The following is a 22,977-nucleotide window of genomic DNA, read 5'->3' as shown; positions in this document are numbered from 1 at the left end:
TCTTCGCTTTAATGGTGGTTCCATTGTATTGTCTGCAGAATTTTCATTTTCCATGTTACTCCATATGGACGGAAACCCACTACGTCTGAACTTGGATATAGTATGTTTTAACTTTGATACCTCTTGCAAGCAGTATGCTATGTCTAGACTTTTTGTCTGAAGAATATTGTAGAGCACATCTGTATGTGCGAACACTCTAGCATAGACTTCAAGAAGAAATATATTCTGAAACTGTGTGAAAAAATACAAATATCCTTGAGCCTGCACAATTACATCATCAACCCAGTTTTCTTCAGAGTCATTACAAATGATATTTTCAAAGAAAGCAGTCAGTTGTTCTCTGTATTCCTTTACTGTATTTACAAGCCGAGATGTAAAATTCCATCTAGTTGGTGCTACTTTTGGGAGTTTCTTTTTCATAAATTCCTTGAGTTTTTCTGATCTTTTAGGAGATGATGAGAAAAATGCAGCTAAACCCGACAGTGTTTTGAAAAAAATGCGGCATTCTGGAATGGATAAAGTAGTTTGTTGCAAAACTAAATTGAGAACATGGCTGTAACAATGGACAAATAGTGCTTGAGGATACTTTTCTTGAACTTTTGTTTTTAAGCCATTAATATTTCCCGCCATAACTGAAGCACCATCGTATGTCTGTGCAATTAACTTATTGCCGACATTGTATTCTGCTATAACACCTTCCACATGCTGAAACAAAGCAGCAGCAGTTTTGCCCGAACTGACATTTGTGAATCCTATAAACCGTTCTTGAACATTGGCAGTACTGTCGACGTATCTTAAAACAGTGGACAATTGACTCTGATTAGAGCAGTCACTTGTTTCATCAACAACAATGGCCACAAAAGGTGCTTCTTCTATTTCAGATTTTATGTTCTTTATCATAACCCCACTTATAGCAAATATTAAGTCATTCTGAATTGCGGGAGAAGTACCACGGAATACTGTTGAACTCTCAAGATGATTGGCCAGTAAATGGTCAAATTCACTTAAGGAAATTAAATATTCAATATAATTTCCTCTATTGTCTGATTCCACACTCTCATTATGACCCCGAAAAGCCAATTCTTGTTTTCCTAGAAAGCAGACTGCGTTAATAAGACGCAGTAAAATCTCCCGATTTTTTTTTCACAAGAGCATTGTGTTGGTTGATGTGTAGAACTTTTTGCTTATCTAGCTGTAAATCAATTCTTGTCTTCCCAAAGTTTGCAAAGTTCATGCTACTATAAATATGAGCTTTTGATTTGTGTTTTAGGACTGCCGTTCGAAGGGAGTTCATATTAGAAAACCCCTCTTTTGACCACACATTAGTTTCGCGGCTAAATAACAAACATGGCCAGCAAAATAGTTTAGACAGTTTAGAACTACCACACAACCAATTCCACTTACCATATGATGTTGAAGTGAAATGGCGTGTGTACTCACGCTGTTTTTCTTTTACGTCCATGGACAAATTTAACTCAGGAGTTGGTCTTTCCATTTTCACAATTTCAACTTTCTCGTTGTATGTACGACGGTTAAAAGACACTTTTAATAAACCTTCTATTACACAGTCATTTTCAACACAAACCTCTCCAGAAACTTGTTCTGCCATATTTTTCACAATATCACTTAATTGGGAAATTAAAAACTTAATAATTCACAATTAATATAACTCTTAGACACTCGAACAAATCACAAATTTAAAATACTGCACTGCAAGAACACAATCACATTAATGAGCTAGCGTACTAAGCATATTGTTGCTTCGCGCCTTCCAAGAAACCGATCACGAGAGCGGCAACTCACCCACCTACACTGCACGATGGAAACAGAAGAGAGCGGGGGGACGGGCAGTTGTGCGACGTGAGCGGAACGGTCACAGGCTACCCTTCGCGGCAGCGGTTTCTCCAGTGATGCCGCCTTGACAACTTGTTTCTTTTCGAGAGCAGAGAGCGCATATAAATCTAACAATTACTATGGTAAAACTAATACGGTAATACAAAATTATTACATTATGTCATATTATAAACTTTTTCTTTTGTAATTTCCGTGGTAATCCGCAAAATACGCTCCTGCGTAAATTCTGTATTTGTTTTGCTTTCTCTGGCAAAAGATTTTAATTTCACTGCCTGATCAAACAAACTACTTTCATTCACTTTGCAAGTACTCTTCTCACTCAACCATTTAAAAATGTTTTCAATATCAGCCCATACAACTGGCTTTTGCAAAGGTATCCAATCAAAATGGTTGTGTTCAGTGAGAGGCCGACTCCATTTCAATAAATAATCAATGACAGGATACATTCATTATGAAATTTTACATTCTGTGATTCTCGCAGATCTAGCAGTAAGTGTACCCTTAGTACTAACAAAACCAACATTCTTACTTTCAAAGTGTCAGTTACATCCAACAGTTTTAACCTCATTTACTGAAATCTCTTTCATTTCAATCCTTGCAACGGACTTTTGAAACAAGCTCATCTGTGCCATAATAAACTAGGAATAAGCCTCCCCAACTTCACTAGAGAAAAAGGACTTGAAAAGAAGAGGACATTTGTCTTGTGACATGAAATTATGACTTTAATTATGTAAAAATCTTTCAATTGCTCGGAAGAGACTTAGCCATCTAGTTTTCACATGATTTAGAAGATCTTCATATGTTACATTTATAAATTCATAATATTGTATTCCATAAAGTCCACACCTGTGGAGTAACGGTTAGCGTGTCTGACCGCGAAACCAGGTGGCCCGGGTTCGATTCCCAGTTGGGGCAAGTTACTTGGTTGAGGTTTTTTCCGGAGTTTTCTCTCAACCCAATATGAGCAAATGCTGGGTAACTTTCGGTGCTGAACCCCGGGCTCAGTTCCACTGGCTTTATCACCTTCATCCCATTCAGATGCTAAATAACCTAAGATGTTGATAAAGTGTCGTAAAATAACCTACTAAAAATATTCCATAAGTGATGCCACTCTAACAGTATAGAGTACAACTTGGTTATAATGACATCCAAGGGACCTTAAACATTATGTTGTTATAAACGAGTGTCGTAGTAACTGAGATTCACATTGTCAATCTAGTGAGGTGGAAAATGAAAAATAACAAACTTAATTAGACTTATTTTAGATTTATGTATTGACTTTTAAGCCTACAATGAACATAATAAAATACACGTAGGCCTACAATTATAAATACAGTAGCCTATTCTGTATTAAAACAGTTTGTTCATTACTCACCAAACTACTTTACATAGAAGTGAAGTAATCAGTCATTTTACTCTGTTGTCTTCTACTTGCCCAATACACACTTTCTAGGGATAAATTACGTTTTATGTTCATAATTTCAGTTGCAATTCACTGCTCCCTTCCCTAGCTTCATAGAACATGTTCATAATTCTAATGACTTCTAAAGTGTCACTCACTTCTTTTAGTGGCCATGCTGCGTTAAAATGCGAGGACTTAGTGAAACCTGTCGAAACTGATCTAATACCGCATGAATTCGGGCAGGTTACAATGGGGTGGGGAATCCGCCTGCATTCCAGAGGTCTATGACAGAAGGAGACTGTAAAGAATTTGTCAGGGTCAGATTTCAACAAAATATTTTTTAAAATACTTTGGTTCTTAGAAAATCTTATTCCAAATTGAGGTTGAAAATGACGTTATATGCGAGGTAGACGCATATGCGTTTGTCGTATTAAGCAAGGTAGGAAAGCATATGTCTTATGGGGAATTAGTAGGGACCACAGAATATTTGACGTTATAGGCGAGGTGTCGCACAAAACGAGGGCGCTATAACCAAGTTCTACTTTATATTGAAAAGTAATTATAACTTACACTTTCACAATTATAGTCTGAATATCTATAGAGAGACCGTCAGCACCAGCCTGTAAAGAATTTTGCAAAACATGGCTGGACACCTAACCCCTACAATTTTATTGATGTACCCAGTTTACATTTCAATTTGTTAAAAACATTATTTTCACCACTTCTACCTAGACCCCCAAAATTTGTATTAGTGTTGTCCCCCCCTCCCTCTCCTCAAAGGAAAATATTTTACCTTCAATGTTGTTCTGCTTCGTGATATTGTGAATGACACCAGAGACTGTATTAGAATTTTCACTTTGACATTCGATTGTATCTACTATTTTTGATTGAATGCCCTCAACTTTATCAAAAAACTGCAGTATCACAGGAAATATGATATTTGAGATGGCTGGCATCTGTAATGATATCCATGAAGTCTGATTCTGAAAGATTCTCTTTCCGTTCTGCCTGTATAAGAGGAGAAATTACATTATTTACAGTAGCTTCTGTTTGGTTTTTGCACTAGAAAATGTTTTGGCTACCTTTGAATCATTGAACATTTCTGAAAACAACTTGCTTGCACATGTGGTGGAGTTGGACTGATGTGTCTACGTTCCTGTTTCACAGTTTCTTCATTGTTCCAGGTTAATTTGGTCGTTATATTAGATTGTAGGGTGTTTATAGTATTTTTGTTTACTTGTTTTCTGATATAAATTCGTTTTTACAGTTATTTTAGTAGTGTATATACTGAAGTTATAAAGTTATATAATTTACAAAATCACGTGTAGGTTAGAAAATTTTTGTATATAGTGTTCATTAGATTTTTACATAGCTTAGGTTTATTTCGAGTGATATATTGTAATTTAAAATGGGTAGAATGAAAAAAAAAAAAGAAATTAAAAACAAGATTATTGGTGCACATGAGGTGGAATAAAAATGATAGGCCTACACCAGACATTGAACCCCAACCTTCTACTTCAGTTGAAGAAAATAGGCCTACTGTTATTCCTATAGCTACAGCTGATTCACGTCCTTCAGCAAGTGTGAGAAAATTATCAACATTCAATGTAGAGCAAGATAATTTAGGCCTTCTTATAAGTGAGAGTAAAAGGGCAAATAATTGTGTGTTATTCCATACAAGTATGTTGGAAAATTTATTTCAAAGTTTGATATGTGTAAAGTGTGGTGCCACAGGTCTGAATACAGTGGTAGAAGGTTTTCAAGGTTTTGCTGCTAATGTAAATGTGAAATGTCCTGCCTACCAGACATGTGGTGCACAGACATATACAAGCCCTTGAATCATCTTCTAGACCACCATTTGAGGTATACAAAAGGGTAGTGTCTGCATTTTCAGACTTTGGTAGTGGGTATGCAGCCATTGAAAAATGTTGCATGTGAATGGGGATGCATGTCATGAGCAAGTCAACTTACGATTCACATTTACAAGACAGGGCAGAAGATGACAAAATATTGCGTCATAATGTTTTAGATATGGCACATAATGCTGTTCGAAAAGCATATACAGGTCTGAATCAAGATCAGGCTCCTGAAAATGTTGTAGACACAACTGTGTCTTATGATGGAAGCTGGCCATACGTCACACTATGGTGTAGGCATAGTACTGACTGGTCTTGTCATAGATTTTGAGGTACTTTCCACATATTGTGCCACATATAGTAACAAGGTAAAAACTCTCAATAAAGACATATAAAGAATGGATGCAAAACATAAAGAAAGTGGTGAATGTGAGGCTAATTATAGTGGGTCAGCAGGTTCGATGGGATGGAGGTGGCAATAGCTGAAGTTCTGTGGAAACGTTCAGTAAATGTATGTGGCATGAGATACGTTACTATGTTCTCCGATGGTGACTCTAAAGCCTTCAACCATCTACAGTCCCTGACGGTGTATGGAAACGAAGTGAAGTTACAGAAAGATGAATGTATCAATCATGTATCTAAAAGACTGGTGACAGGATTGAGTGAGTGGAGAGCAAAGCGTGTGGCAGGCGGTGGTACTAAAACAGGCAGACTGACAAAGGAAACAATCCTAAAGCTGCAGCTGTATTATCGACAGGCAATTAAAAACAATATTCCAAATGTGCAACACATGCCACTCTGTACCATGCAGTGTCTACAGATGAAAAGCCTCAACACTTCAAGTGGGGCCCCCGGCGGAGCATCGTCATGGTGCTTCTACAATCGTGCTACAGCCAGAGGTGAAATACCACCGAAACATGACAAGACCACGATGACAACAGTATGGATTCCTCAGTGGTAACTAAAATGATACCTATGTACCAAAAGCTTGTCAGTAATGCAAGGCAAGACACAAGACACCAGTGAATGTCTACATAGCGTCATCTGGAACTATTGCCCTAAGACTGTTTTTGTGGCAAAAAAGAAAGTGGACATGCTGTTACTTCAGCTGTTAGTGTTTTTAACATGGGTTGTGAGGTTAGTGAAAAACTAAAGAATCTGCAACTGGCTTGGACATGAGTGAGGGTGGAGTGAAAGTAAGTGTGCAACGCGACAAGCGAAGAATTAATCAGAGTGAAGTAACACACAATACTGGATACCGTTCAGTCAGGAAAAGGTTGAAGTTCTCTAAAATGGCTTCTCAACACCAGAAAAAGAGAGCAGAGGGAACCACATATGGAGCTGGCCAATTCTAAGGTAACATAGCCTATCATGTTGGAAGCATGTTTTATTTCAATGTTATTTTTCTCCCATTTAAAATTTTTAATGTGCTGACAACTTCAAAGGCCTATTACAAAGGAAGTTGTGACTCAATAGGGTTGAAATTTGCCACACATATAAACGAATGTGTAATAAAAATAGTGACGTATGCTTTCTTCCAATCTGCATGCAGGAGCTGTGCTATCATTAAAAGAAAATAATAATTATAATAAAATTCATTATTTTTCTTAAATATGAAAAATAATATTTTTTTAGAAGAAAGAAACATGATAAAACAAAAAGCATAAATGTCACTTTGTTAGTACAACACTTAGGAGTATACAAAAATAATTTTATAAATTTTCTCCAAAAACTTTTTTTTAAATAACAATTTTTATACGATAATGAATAAATTAATGTAATAATAATTAATATCTCAAACACTAATCGAGATAATCTAATGAAACTTGGTACAGGTGTTTCACTTACAATATGAATTATGAAGTAAAAATTTGAAATCGTTTGGTTAAAAACTATGGAAAATACAAATTTCAGTGCTTCCTCGCCTTAAACCTACATGCAGAATTTACATTCCACTTCTTACTCGTTGTGACCTCTCTTCATTGCAGGGAATTCTGCTGAATACTCGTCTTTAAATTTAGTTTTATGTTTTGGTGACATAGTCACAGTAGTAAATAATAATAATAATAATAATAATAATAATAATAATAAATAATCCGTGGTGCTACAGCCTGTGAAGGGCCTAGACTGACCAGCCGGCTGCTGGCCTCACACCCACATGCTGAAGCAGAGGTGGACGATCATCCAAGCAGAATGGAGGTATCGTGTGGTTAGCACTATGAACCCCCCCAGCTGTTATAGCTGGCATTCGCAACCGGTTTTCGCTACCTATCATAGCTCCCCAAGTGCATCACGATGCTGGGTGGGCACTGGTCCCATACACTGGGCGAAATTTCATGAGAAAATTTCTTCCCCCATGAGGACTCGAACCAGCCCATTCCATAATGCAAGTCCTGGACAAGATGCCTTAAACCACGATGCCAAGGCATGGGACAATAATAATAATAGTAATAATAATAACAATAACACAGCAAAACAATGAGATTCTTACGATTCTTTCCTGCTACCTGCAACCTGCTGAATGTTTAGCCAAGCTATTTTAGTATAACGAAGTACATTTGATAGTTTGCCTACACTAATCGATAAATTTAAACCAAAGCGATTGTAGTCAAGTTTCCAATTGATTAATAGCAATCGAATTTTCATATGGCGGCTGAGGCAGAAATTTGAAATACATTTCATAGTGGAAATGACGTAATAATGCCATAAAATGTTTATCTTCTGTAAATCCAGATTTTTACCAAAGCAGCTGGAACTCTTTTTTTCAGTTTTAAACATATTGGCACACTGTGCAAAGAACCATCTCAGTTCTGTTTCATGTAATCATAGTGTTTCAGTTTTAAATATTCTACCACACTGTGCAAAGAACCATCTCAGTTCTGTTTTGTGTAATCATAGTGTTCAGTTTTAAATATGCAGCCACACTGTGCAAAGAACCATCTCAGTTCTGTTTCATGTAATCATAGTGTTTCAGTTTTAAATATTCTACCACACTGTGCAAAGAACCATCTCAGTTCTGTTTTGTGTAATCATAGTGTTCAGTTTTAAATATGCTGCCACACTTTGCAAAAGAACCATCTCAGTTCTGTTTCATGTAATCATAGTGTTTCAGTTTTAAATATTCTACCACACTGTGCAAAGAACCATCTCAGTTCTGTTTTGTGTAATCATAGTGTTCAGTTTTAAATATGCTGCCACACTGTGCAAAAGAACCATCTCAGTTCTGGTTTGTGTAATCATAGTGTTCAGTTTTAAATATGCTGCCACACTGTGCAAAGAACCATCTCAGTTCTGTTTTGTGTAATCATAGTGTTCAGTTTTAAATATGCTGCCACACTGTGCAAAGAACCATCTCAGTTCTGTTTCATGTAATCATAGTGTTTCAGTTTTAAATATTCTACCACACTGTGCAAAGAACCATCTCAGTTCTGTTTCGTGTAATCATAGTGTTCAGTTTTAAATATGCTGCCACACTGTGCAAAGAACCATCTCAGTTCTGTTTCATGTAATCATAGTGTTTCAGTTTTAAATATTCTACCACACTGTGCAAAGAACCATCTCAGTTCTGTTTTGTGTAATCATAGTGTTCAGTTTTAAATATGCTGCCACACTTTGCAAAAGAACCATCTCAGTTCTGTTTTGTGTAATCATAGTGTTCAGTTTTAAATATGCTGCCACACTGTGCAAAAGAACCATCTCAGTTCTGTTTTGTGTAATCATAGTGTTCAGTTTTAAATATGCTGCCACACTGTGCAAAGAACCATCTCAGTTCTGTTTTGTGTAATCATAGTGTTCAGTTTTAAATATGCTGCCACACTGTGCAAAAGAACCATCTCAGTTCTGTTTTGTGTAATCATAGTGTTCAGTTTTAAATATGCTGCCACACTGTGCAAAGAACCATCTCAGTTCTGTTTTGTGTAATCATAGTGTTCAGTTTTAAATATGCTGCCACACTGTGCAAAGAACCATCTCAGTTCTGTTTTGTGTAATCATAGTGTTCAGTTTTAAATATGCTGCCACACTGTGCAAAGAACCATCTCAGTTCTGTTTTGTGTAATCATAGTGTTCAGTTTTAAATATGCTGCCACACTGTGCAAAGAACCATCTCAGTTCTGTTTTGTGTAATCATAGTGTTCAGTTTTAAATATGCTGCCACACTGTGCAAAAGAACCATCTCAGTTCTGTTTTGTGTAATCATAGTGTTCAGTTTTAAATATGCTGCCACACTGTGCAAAAGAACCATCTCAGTTCTATGTAATCGCAGTGTTTTAGTTTTAAATATTGTGGTTCAGTGTGTAAATAATCATTTTAGTTCTGTTTTTTGTATTGATAGTGTTTCCATTGTAATGAAATATGCTGTTGCACTGTGAAAAAAAATAATCTGATTTCTGTTTTATGTAATCGTAGTATTTCAGTTTTAAATATGCTGCCACACTGTGCAAAAAACCATCTCAGTTTTGTTTTTTCTTTCAATCTTCACAATGTTTTAAATAGGTAATATTAATGATCCTGGTGAAAGAGATAATGATAAATGATTTGTTTTGTTAATAATTAATTGATATCAATGATGTGCCCCTGGCAGCAGTATCATGCCTTGAATCTCCCCAGCCTTAAGGTAGAATGAACAACAGTGGTCGCAGGTTTTTTGTCATATTGCGCTTTTCTCAGTTTTCTTCCAATTTCATTGCTATGGTTTGAGATGAAGAAATAATGAACAACCTCTACACAACACGGCAGCAAGTACAATCTGAATGCTAGTTCTAACTAGCCATGATGTATCTCGAGGGATAAGAAGTAAAATGCTAGTACGTTATCATTTGCGATAAAGAGGATTTCAATTACTCCATATATCTGTATCTAATTAACAATGTATTAGAAATATGTAGTGTGCGTTGTTCGTTCTTACCTGCAAATGGTTCAGCCCATGTTGGCAGCTTCAGTTTTGACACGGCAATCGATGCATGGTAAATGAATACAGGATCTGAAATCGAACATAATGTGTAGCTCAGTATGCTGTGGTGGTTAGTCTTGTATTACATTTCTGAGGTGCAGGCACCTCGAAGACTAGGTGCATCACTCATGATGACAAAGTCATTAGTGGTAGATTTTAATTTGGATGATAGAAATAATAACTTTTCCATCGAGGGACAGTTACAACTCTACGACATGGAGATGGGGAGGGCATGTAACATGGGCGAATCCAGAAATGCATAAGTTATAAATTGTTAGTTGGGAGGCAGAGGGAATAAGACCTTTGGGGAGGCCGAGACGTAGATGGGAGGATAATATTAAAATTGGATTTGAGGGAGGTTGGATATGACGGTAGGGACTGGATTAATGTTGCTCAGAATAGGGATCGATGGCGGGCTTATGTGAGGGCGGCAATGAACCTTCGGGTTCCTTAAATCCGTAAGTAAGTAAGTCTACTAGGATTAGGTAATACACATACAATAACTTATGGTGTTGTATTCTTTACTTACAGAGAGCAATGATATGGAGTGGTAAACGACGGCCCAGGAAAATAACAGGAGTTTGTGAATGCCAGAAGTTGTGCAGATTGTAGGTGACTACTTCCACAACGACGCCGTGCAGCAGAGTGGCCAGCCACAGGTGAGGCAACCTCCCACCTTTCAGGAACTCCTAACTTACATCTTAACCAATGCAGCATTTACATTATTTTTAAATAAGTAGATTGCTAGTTATTTCATGATCGAGGAAACCAGTAAAAATCTTGATAAGATTGGCTGGCTGCAGACTTTGAATCCTGATGCAAGTCCAGTGTGTTACACCTTGCTGGGTTTTTAAAATATGATTTATACTTACTGGAAATGCTTTGTGTTGTTTCCTGAATAGGGAATATATTGAATTAAATGAAATTACTCGTAGTTTGCATTCAGACTACACAAGAACTCTGTAATTGGGAAAAAACAATAAAATTGTTCTCCTTGTTTGGAAGTTCTCAACTCTCGTGATTTTGATGATCCAAGGAATAGTTTCAACTTACATGAAATCAGTTTGCATTAATTTTATTCATACTTCTTACTTTGATAATAATAATAATAATAATAATAATAATAATAATAATAATAATAATGATAATAATAATAATAATCATCATCATCATCAGCACTACAGCCCTAAGTGGGCCTTGGCTTCTTCAGCAATCTTCCTCCATTTGTCTCCTGTACTTTTCTTCTCCAATTTCTTATACCCATTCTTGCAAAATCATCTGTCACGCCATCCAACCATCTCAATTTGGGTCGTCCAGGTCCCCACATTTCACTGAATAGTACCTTTTTTCGGATGTTGTTCTCCGTATTCCTCATTACATGCCCCAACCATTTTATTCTCGAGGATTTTAAGGCGGCCATTATGTTATGTTACATTCTGTTTCGCTGTTGTATCTCTTTCGCTACAAACCTCTGTCATTTATTGGACCGAATAGTCTACGTAGCAGCTTTCTTTCAAAAGATCTAAGAGAATTTTCTTCTGCTTTCGACATGGTCCATGTTTCTGCTCCATATAATAATACTGGTTTTATTAGGGTTTTATATAGTTGGATCTTTGTTGACCTTTGGAGAATTCTAGACCTAAATAGTCTTGCCATTCCATAATAGCTTCTATTTGCAGCTAATAGCCTTGTTTTAATTTCTGCATCCATATTATTAACTGCCGTCACGATTGATCCTAAGTATTTGAACTGCGTGGCTCGTTCAAACTCATATTCTTGTACTGAAAGGGATTCTCCTCCTCGTAATATTGTTTGGCCATGAACATATATTTGGTTTTGTGGATATTCACTACCATTCCCATCGTCTGTGCCACTTCATTCAAATTTAAGAAATGTTCACATAAAGTTTTCTGGTTTCGACTAATGATGACAATATCATCAGCAAATGCTAGAATTTGTGCTGATTTATAAAATATTGTATTCCCTATTTGTATTCCAGTCGATCTCACTACCTTCTCTAAGGCTATATGAAAAAGAAGGCAGGCCAGTGGATCCCCTTGCCTCAATCCTTTATTTATTTCCAAGGAGTCTGACAGTTCTGAATCTATTTTGGCCCTGCTTTTATTTCTATTCATTGTTTCCATTGTTAATCTAATTAATTTAAATGGTATTTGCAATTGTATCATTGCAGACACTAACTCTGTCCTATTTATACTATCATACGCATTTTTGAAATCAATGAATAATAGATGCAGGTCAGTATTGCCTTCTTTGCATTTCGCCATGATTTGTTTTAATGTAAATATCTGGTCCTTCCTGATATAATTCCACTCTGGTATACTCCTATCCTCTCTTCTACATACCGATTTAGCCTCCTGTATAGTACTCTCGCATATATTTTATATGCAATATTTAGGAGTGTTATACGTCTATAGTTTGAAGAAGATAATCTATCTTCTTACTTTGAAGTACACACAGTAACTGTGTCATTTAACTTTTACTTCTTGCCTTGAAGTAGCAAACTCTCATAACGACTTTTGCACTTTTGAATGGCAGTTGATTTAATTTTCTGGAGACCAATCTTCTTCCGATTAATTTGTAATGAAAAAGTGAAGCAAAATTGTTAGCGTTTTTCCAGGATGTTTTAATTTTGTTTTAGTAAGATTCTTTTTACTGCAAATCAAGCTTTCAGGTATAACTCCCTGTAAAGTTGATTTGAATAATTTCGAGGGAAAAATTGTTCCAGGACCGGGCATCGAACCTGGGAACTTTGGTTAAACGTACCAACCGTTCGGTGTCTGAGCTCAGGTGGTAAGCATTGGTACGTTTAATCAAAGGTCCCGGGTTCGATGCCCGGCCCCAGAACAATTTTACTCTTGAAATTATTCTAATTCTTTTTACTGCAGAAACACATATGCAAAAAATATCAAAATTCTGAAAATGAAAAAAGAGTTAATTTGGTTTGTGGTTAGCCCTGACTGCTACACATGCTTCGCAATGACGTGACATGCTCTGCTAGCAGTTGGTTGCATTCCTCACGAAGAGCAGTTTAGAGCTCTGGGATCGTCCATGGTGGAGGCTGGTGGGCTGAAGTTCTTCTGTCTAAGACATCTCAGGCATGCCCAGTATGATTCATGTCCAGCGACATCGTTGGCCAGTCCATGCAGTGGATATCTTTACCTTCAAAAAATTCATCAGGTTGGCTTGATGTGCACGAAGCCTGGGCCGACTGCTACTCTGCTTGTCTGCACCTCTGGGCAATAGCAGCATGTCCATCAACATGAAGCCCGGCCACTGATCCATTTCCACGATGTTCCTGGGATGTAATCATGTTCCATGTTCTCTCCAGATGAATACGCGAGGGGAATCCGTGTGAAATCTGGATCTGGACTCATCTTTGAAGAGCACGTTCCTCCATTTATTTGGGGTCCAATTTCGTTGCTGGTGACTCCATTGTAAATGGGCTCTTCTGTTCACTGGTGTAAGTGAGGCACACACACTACTGGACGTCCACCATAGAGATCAGCTGTGTACAGTTCGCTCAAGGCAGCTGCAAGCTGTGAGGATAGTTGCCTTGCAGGCATTGACCGGCTTCAGTGTGTGGTTAAGATCAGATATCGGTCCTGTTGTGGAGGTGTTACTCCTGGAGTTGCAGCACATTCAGGGCTGCTGGGATTTCCAGGCATTACTGTACAGAATGAGACATTCTTAGTCTGATGCACTGTGTTTTGTTTAACTTTGCATCATGAGCATACTTGAAGCTGGCAATGCTCTTGCCTACATACATAAGCTGAGTTACACTCCTTGATAAATATTTATAAGGATCACACAACCCCTACCTTCTTCCTTTTTCTAGTTTTCTTATTACGCTTAACTTCTGGACACTAGTCTACTACGGTTTAGCTAACTTTATAAGTAATAATATATTAAATTGAAATGAGCCGTCTATGCTTATCTAGTTTTATATAAATTAATTATAACATGAACGTTTTCGGCACTGATGTGCCATTTTCAAATGTATGAAAGTTTGCCTAATTACATATTCAAATAGATGCACATGGACTGTGTGAGTGGGACATATAATGTATACCCTTGATATTTGAACATAACATGAGAAACAGTTTTATATAGATAGTTAAAAACACTCATTATTACTAACAATAAAACCTATTAACTAATTGGTCTTTACTATATTGTTCATATCTTGTAGAGCACTGTGGTTAGCTTGACGTTATTCTGTCTAATTCAGTTATTCAATTATTAAAATATTATTATAAAATTACACATAATGTACAATGTTAAAATGTTAAAATCATTATTGACCTGTTTTATGCATTGTTGTTACACCAAGGTTGTTGTATGTTCACTTTCACATGATGAAGCACTTTACCAATATGGAACATGGTATGTAAATATAAGTTACTGTGATTCCTGGCTATTGTTTTCCTTAGGTTTGCCGTTGTTGAAATGTTACAAATTATAGTTGTCACCGTGCGATTTTCAGCTTAGCCCTTTACAGTGCAATGGCTGGACGTGTTGTGTGTTCTACGCTAGCTTGGCTACGTTCATGTTATAATTAATTTACATAAAACTAGATAAGCATAGATGGCTCATCTCAATTTAATATATTATTACTACTTGCTTATCGGAAAATCATACAAAATGAACTTTATAAGGTTGTACTAACTATTTGGGAAAAGGAAATTATACCAGAAGGAGTCCATAATTGTACCTATCTTTAAAAAGGGGAACAAGACTAACTGTAGTAACTTTCGAGGAATATCACTTTTGGTGATGTCATACAAAATTCTGTCCAATATTCTTTTCAGAAGATTAACTCCATATGTAGATGAAATTATTGGGCATCATCATTGTGGTTTTAGGTGTAATAGATCGACTATTGATCAAATGTTTTGTATTGTATTGGAGAAAAAATGGGATTATAAGGGTACTGTACATCAATTATTCATAGATTTGAAAAGAGGGAGAAGTTTTATATAATATTGTTATCGAATTTGGCATCCCCAAGAAACTAGTTCGATTAATTAAAATGTGCCTCAGTGAAACATGCAGCAGAGTCTGTATAGGCCAGTTTCTGTCAGATACTTTTCCAATTCACTGTTGGCTAAAGCAAGGAGATGCACTATCACCTTTACTTTTTAACTTTGCTCTAGAGTATGCCATTAGGAAAGTCCAGGATAACAGAGGGTTTGGAATTGAACGGGTTACATCAACTCCTTTTCTGTGCGGATGACGTGAATATGTTAGGAGAAAATCCACAAACTATTAGGGAAATACGGGAATTTTACTTGAAGAAAGTTTGGAAGTAAATCCCGAAAAGACAAAGTATATGATTATGTCTCGTGATCAGAATATTGTACGAAATGAAAATATAAAAATTGGAAAATTTATCCTTTGAAGACGTGGAAAAATTCAAATATCTTGGAGCAACAGTATCAAATATAAATGATATTTGGGAGGAAATGAAACACAGATTAAATATGAGAAATACGTGTTATTATTCAGTTGAGAAGCTTTTATCATCCAGTCTGCTGTCAAAAAATCTGAAAGTTAGAATTTATAAAACAGTTAAATTAGCGGTTGTTCTGTATGGTTGTGAAACTTGGACTCTCACTTCGAGAGAGGAACAGAGATTAAGAATGTTCGAGAATAAGGAGCTTAGGAAAATATTTGGGGCTAAGCGGGATGAAGTTACAGGAGAATGGAGAAAGTTACACAACACAGAACTGCACGCATTGTATTCTTCACCTGACATAATTAGGAACATTAAATTCAGATGTTGGAGATGGGCAGGGCATGTAGCACGTATGGGCGAATCCAGATATGAATATAAGATTGTTACTTGGGAGGCCGGAGGGAATAAGACCTTTAGGGAGGCCGAGACGTAGATGGGAGAATAATATTAAAATGGATTTGAGGGAGGTTGGGTATGATGGGAGGGACTGGATTAATGTTGCTCAGAATAGGGACTGATGGCGGGCTTATGTGAGGGCGGCAATGAACCTCCGGGTTCCTTAAATCCATAAGTAAGTCTACTAGGATTAGGTAATACACATACAATAACTTATAGTGTTGTATTCTTTACTTACAGAGAACAACGATATGGAGTGGTAAACGACGGCCCAGGAAAATAACAGGAGTTTGTGAATGCCAGAAGTTGTCAATGTCGTGCAGATTGTAGGTGACTACTTCCACAACGACGCCGTGCAGCAGAGAGGCCAGCCACAGGTAAGGCAACCTCCCACCATTCAGGATAGCTGCAATACAACCACACAGTTATGGCGATGGTACAGATATTGAAGAAAACGTAGGAATATTTAATTGAAATTATAAAATACATATAATTTACAATTTAACTAAAAAGAGAAATTAACTTATGTAAATAAGATAAAACCACTGCATTTTAGAACTCTGAGTGAATAATTGATAAAATAATTATAACGAACTTGAGAGAGAACCATGCTACAAGCAATGGATCTCATTGTATGCAGAGTAATGGCGGTAATGAAAGTGAGATACGACAGCCAAAGTCTATCTCTCGACTACATACTGTCCAGTGTAGCCATATCTGGGTGACGGCAGCTTCATTTTAGTGTTGCGAGTCATCAGCTTGTGTTGCAATGTATCATAAATAGTGATGGGCAATATCAAATGAAGTCGAATATGAAATACTATTCGTTATTTGAATTATTCTGTAGTTTTAATTCGGTTTTATGCATTGGTAGTCATCATATTTGTTGGTGTCCTTTGAATGCAATTAATTTCATTTCTCTTGGATAACGGTGTCCAACAAGTGACGTAAGAACCCTTGTACACCCTTCTCTGTCTGGTCTCTTCTCTGATGTTACTGAACTGTTGAATACTTTTTCATTTATTTTTTAAAGGGAATGATTTTTACCAGAGACGTAACAAATGTGATACAGGCCCGCCTGCAAAATTAAAATTTCGGGCCTCCTAAAATAAAGTGCATAACGTACCAGTAACTAACAACAACGTAAATATAATTACAGCAGGTAGGAGTTCAACCATAATGAAATATATTTCCACGTTATATTAAGCGTTCTTTATTGTAAGATTATCAAAATAACAACAATCATTAATAAATTTTATTAAAAAACAAAATATTTAATATAGGCTAGAATATAGTGATTGAAATTAAATAGGGGGGTAGGCTTTTCAATAAGCACATACTTCTATCTGCAGTTTGTTGTACTTACAAAAACTTTACTGTACTCACATTGAACTCTAGTGAAAGTGGATCATGCGGCTTGCTTCCTGTGATGCGAAGGTATTGAAGATTTGACTGACATCAATGGATCTAGCCCTTTCACATTAGATACTGAGAAGGCTGAGTTCGCCAAATCTGTCTTGGGTCATAGAATTCCGCAGATAGTTCTTTATAAGTTTTAGCTTGAAAATGATCGTTCGGCCGAAGAAACCAGCAACCGGAATAGTTAGAAATAGGTAAAATGCCGTGCATAAGTCTGGAATGTTAGTAGCTATGATTGAATTTTCTATTACTAAGAGATTTGTTAAGTCGGCTAGAGAGGTTAATGAAGCTATTTCTCTGTTCAGAACGTTTCTGAAATGTATTACCTGGTGTGGGAATTGATGAATAAATCTTCCTCATATTCATTTTGTAGAACTACTGCTGCATTGTGAATCTCTTCGTCAGAAGCAGAATTTAGAAATTTTGAGCAAATAATTTTGAAGAAATGATTAACATTATGCATATCTGAAGTCTGTTTTTTAATTGGGCTGCAGTAATGTGCAAACAGCCATTAAAACAGTAGTTGTGAAATATATCTTTGGATCTACTAGCCCTCCGCCCTAACACAATTCATCAAAATGTTTTTTTCACTTTTCGAATTCTTTAATTTTTTCAAATCGTGGTGGAATGCCCCAGCTCTTTTCCAAAGATGTAGCTGATGACATTGTTCCTTCAGAATTATTTCGGTAGCTATATAAATTATCAGCTGCATTCTGAATAAGAGAATACGCTTTATCAAGCTCTACATTTTCTGATTGCATAATTTGTGATGCTAAATTAGTACATTCTAGAATATTTCATTGCAACACCATCTGAAAAATGAATTTAAATTTCTCTAATTGGGTTTTCAAAGCAACAGCTTGTTCTCTTCCTTTCTTCTTTTTTTTTTTTTTTTTTTTAGATATCAATATTAATTTTGTCAGAGCCTTAAGTACATCGACATAAGCATAACGCAGGGCTTTAACAGACTGGTATCTCGAAGACCAATGTGTTCGGCAAAGTTTTTTTAAGATATAAAAAGATACCCATATTTTAATACTATGACTGAAGAAAAGATACGACGTTTCCACTGTGTCATAAAAGGACCTAACTTCTTGAATTCCACATGCAGCATCGTTAAGTACCAGATTTAAATTATGCGCTGCACAATGCACATATTTTGCAGTTCTTTGTCTTTGTTCAGTTCTCGTTCTGACACTTCGTATACGCCTGACATATTGGCACAACCGTCACACCCCTGACCATGGCATTTAGTTAATGAGTCCCTTTTCGTCTATTGCACTGAGTATTTCTTTCTGTATTTCTAATGCACTCTGATCTTTTATTTCGCGAAAACCTAAGAAGCTTTCATTTATCTTCACGTCACAAGGCTTTCCAGTTACATCATGTGAAACTGTAACGTATGTAAATATATGACTTATTTGTTTTTTTGTTATGTCCTGTGTTGTATCTGCAATTATTGAAAAGAATGGGGCAGCTTTAATGTCATTAACTCAATTTCTTTTTCAACTGCACGGGATAAAACATTTATTAACTCATTTTGAATAGAAGGACTTGGGTACTTTTGTGTAGATTTTGCTTTATTTATGAGATCGCGTAATACAGGATTGTACTTTACGAGAAGTTCGATGATTTCTAACAAGTTTCCACTGTTTGATTTTCCAATTTGTTACCTATTTCCCCGAAAAGCTAGATTATTGGATGCCAGTGTTAACATCACATTCACGATATGCTCAAGGACCTGATTCCAATTGTTTTCACTTTCCTTTAGTTCTGAATTTATACCCATGTCAACTTTGTTTTTCTTGCTCCACGAATTGAAAACGATGCATGCATTCAAATGTGCATAACTAGTTTCGTGTCACACTGTACTTTTGGTTAACCATCTCCAATCTCGGACCCCTTATATATATATATATATATATACACACACACACACACACACACACACACACACAGACACAGGGTGTTTCGGAAATACTTTGACAAACCTTTGGGGCATGTTCCTCACAACAAAACAAGAAAAAAAGTTCATATAAACAGATGTCCAAAAATCCTTAATTTTTTAGTTATTAATGAAAGAACATAATGGAACATCTGTTAGATATTGTCAGCTTGGTAGCAAGTGAATCTTTATGTTTCTTTGTACTAATATGATCCTTAATGTCAGAACGATCACCATGTCCTATGGATATCACAGAATGGCAAATAGTACATCCCACTTTATCATTAAAGCTAGTTTCCCTTATAAAAGGACTTCAGTGCATTGCTGAATACACGTTTTCTTTTAGGCATATTCATTTGTAGTTTAAAACTAAACAAATAAGCGTCAGTAGTAAATGCACAAAGTTGAAATCAGAACCAAGGAACAAACCGAGAAATTTAAGAATGTGGAATGCTATGATCGACTTTCTCTGCCTCTCGAGTCAATGGTAATACAGAGTCTTGTTATGATCGTTGAGCATTATAACGTGTCGCTATCTACACAAAACTACACTTAAATAAACTTACACAATGTACGCTCTTCACTTTATATAAACATTTATTACTTCATAAGACATTTTTGTAGCTAAATGATCACTCTTAAAAACCAGGACATTTAGATGTACGGTACCGAAAAACTTTCTTGGGACACCGGGACAATTCGTGAAAATTGGGATTGTCCCGGTTTGTCTGGTTACCCTGGTCATGGAGGGATACTTGATGAACGATATCGGGTTTGTCACCACTCCAATAATGAATGTTTTGTGAACACACATAACCACGGAGGTGGAACCATGCCTTGTCCGAGAAAAATATTAAATGTGGGTCTATTAGTCCATTATGAATATTATTCAGAAAATGTGCACCTACGTGCAGGGTCACCTGGTTGAAGAGCATGTGTTGTACTTGTTGTGAAAGGTGTCTGATTTTGTAGGAGCTGTTTCAAAGTGACCAATGTCATCTAATGCTTCTTCTGTGAGAACCCTATGCTGTCCGTTTCTTAGGCTGAACACTTCCCATTGCCTGAAATTTATTATAAAGATTATGTACTGTTGTATATAATTGAATTTTTACACCTGGGAACCGTGTTTCAAACTGCCTTTGTACTTGGCTGGCAGACTGAGTTAACAGATATGAATTATGATGTATACCGTTCTTCAGTTTGATTAGCCATTATACAGTTTACACTTATTCACACTATCACTTTAAATGCATAAGAAAACGTCATATGATTGAATGTACTGTGTCACTCACCATTCACTTTGTATGTGACATCTGATATTATGTTTTTGGTGGAATGACCCAACTATTATTTTCAACGACATGACACATTCCGAGAAAGTGCGCGATATTTTATTTTTCACAAAGTATTCTAAAAGAGCAGCAGCACCGACTGCCTTGTGCAAATCTTCACAACTTTATAAAACTTGTAATTCGGTTTTCAGTTTCATTCCATTTAATGTAGAGTGAGCTTTGATAGTACCTCTGAGATCATTTGCTGAGAAATTAATCGCATAGTCCTTGAAATTACTAACTAAAAACAATTTGGAAGCTCAAAGTTGGTCCGAAAATTGAAATCTGTCTTTAATGTTGTTAACAATAACATCACATACTTCAAGACCAGCAGCACGATTGTTTTTTTGTTTTTTTTTGTAACTTTTAGACTTGGATTGCGAATGTTCTATTAATCATACGATGCTCAGGTTTTCACAGAAACTATGTCTACATCTGATCTATTATAATCATTTTGTACCTAAAAATGCATTTTATAAGTTAACAATTTATGGTTGGATATCAACAGGTTAATACTTGAGTTCGTTCTTCTTTATGTTGTATACCGGGAACAGAACATCTAGACTCTAGAGGCTTGAGTGACGTCACAGCGGAAGAGCTCGCACACAGCAGAATTGTTCGTTACACTACTAACTGAAAACGTTAACTGCTAATCTGTGTTCTCCAACTGAACGTCTTCCATTTCATCGCTGCTGCTGGAGTCTTCACTTCCGTCATCACTCACACCTCCTAAATTTATTATGATTGGATCTACAATGTTGTCGAAATGCACCTCTCTTTCCATGTACCCGTCTTCAATTCGCTTTACTCGATTGTAAATTGGAACCCAGTCATTTGCAGTCATTGAACTGAACTTTTCTTCGCACAGCTGCTGCACACCAGAAAGAGCAAATGTCGTGTTTCTTGTGCAACCCACCCTTTCACAATGGACCAAATTGTTTCTATCGGATTTAATTCCGGCGAATATGGTGGAAGCGTGAGGGGAGTGTGTCCTGCATTAATAAAAATGTTTTCTATTGAATATGTAACTGTTCTAGATTTAGCAATTTTAATTAGTTCATAGAGCGTAGGTTTTAACATTTTTGCATCGTATGGAATTCCTTCTTTGTTGAGCCAGTTCTTCATTTCTTCTTTCGGCGTGTTGGATGTTGGAGCTTTATTCAGTATCACATTATGATAGGAAGCATTGTCAAAAATGACTACAGAATTTGGTGGTAAATTTGGAATTAATTTTTCTTGAACCCATTTCTCATAATTCTGTTGGTTCATTTGGTGGTGATAATCCCCCGATGCCTGATGAGATTTCCACAAGAGTAGAGCATTAGGTACGAAACCAATTTCTCCACCAGCATGTATTATAATCAGTCTTTGTCCTTTTGGCACAGGTGACAGAAGAACATTGTTACTATCGTCACACCAGGATTTCTGATGCACGTGGGATGACAAGATATAAGACTCATCTAGATAAACTATATTGCGTCATTCTGATCTGTATTTCTTTATAAGTCTTAAATAATTTATTCTCTTCACTTTTCTATCAGCACACATCTGTTTGATTTAGTTTTCTTCCATTGAAAGCCTAGTTTTCGCAATAGTTGTTTCAAACTTGAATTTTCACCCTTAAAGCCTATCGATTCTATCAATTTACGCCTCATTAATTGATCTGTAGGAACCCGTTTCTCTGTATTATAAAACTCATATACAGTTCGTCGCACTACACTCTCGTCGAATTCGTCTAGGTCTAACACACTCTTCTTCACGGTTCTCTTCTTATCTGGCGTTTCACATCTAACAATCTGACCACTCGCAACTTTTTTTGCCTCCGCACTGATTCTTTGAACACTGCTGCGGGACACACCAGTAGCTTTCAGAACCCTCTCCTGAACTTTTTCTAATGGAATTGTAATTCCTTCAAGAGCTTCTTTCTTCATGAATTCCAATACATTGTTTATCACTTCTTTTGTTTGACTATGCAATTTTTTTCCTTTTAATGTCGATCTTATAGGAGGCATTTTAAATTATAATTTCAACTGCTTTATGTACACTTAATTCTACTAATGAAATACTGTGTAATTATTAATTATATTTTTAAACTTAACTTAAATGTTACTCACGCAGAATAAATGTCACTGCTATATATAGAGCGTTATACCTAAATTCACACGTATCTAAGAGTATTCTTATATTAAAAATCACAGTTTCACAGTACAATTATACACAATTACGTAAATTATTAATTTACGCTTATACTGTACGCTGATCACACCTACTGTATATAACTACTGTATTCACAATATCGTAAAAGAACTTTTATTTTAGTGCTGTTACACACAGAAAAGCTTTCACT

General features: G+C 36.3%; 1 protein-coding gene across 2 annotated transcripts in view; it reads right to left on the bottom strand.

Moving 5' to 3' along the window:
• The window catches only part of LOC138716216 (uncharacterized), a 94,173-nt gene that overhangs the window by 45,038 nt on the left and 26,158 nt on the right, over nucleotides 1-22,977 (bottom strand). For both annotated transcript variants that reach the window (XM_069849053.1, XM_069849054.1), the window contains exons 3-4: nucleotides 16,174-16,341; nucleotides 10,019-10,093 (exon numbers count right to left, since the gene is read on the bottom strand). In XM_069849053.1, coding sequence (XP_069705154.1) covers nucleotides 10,019-10,093; nucleotides 16,174-16,341 — 243 coding nt within the window. The remainder of the gene's footprint in view (nucleotides 1-10,018; nucleotides 10,094-16,173; nucleotides 16,342-22,977) is intronic.

Source organism: Periplaneta americana, chromosome 16, assembly GCF_040183065.1.
Source record: "Periplaneta americana isolate PAMFEO1 chromosome 16, P.americana_PAMFEO1_priV1, whole genome shotgun sequence".
Lineage (NCBI taxonomy): Eukaryota > Metazoa > Arthropoda > Insecta > Blattodea > Blattidae > Periplaneta > Periplaneta americana.
The sequence above is the reverse complement of the archived record's forward strand: the minus strand, read 5'-3'. Positions and strand labels throughout refer to the sequence as shown.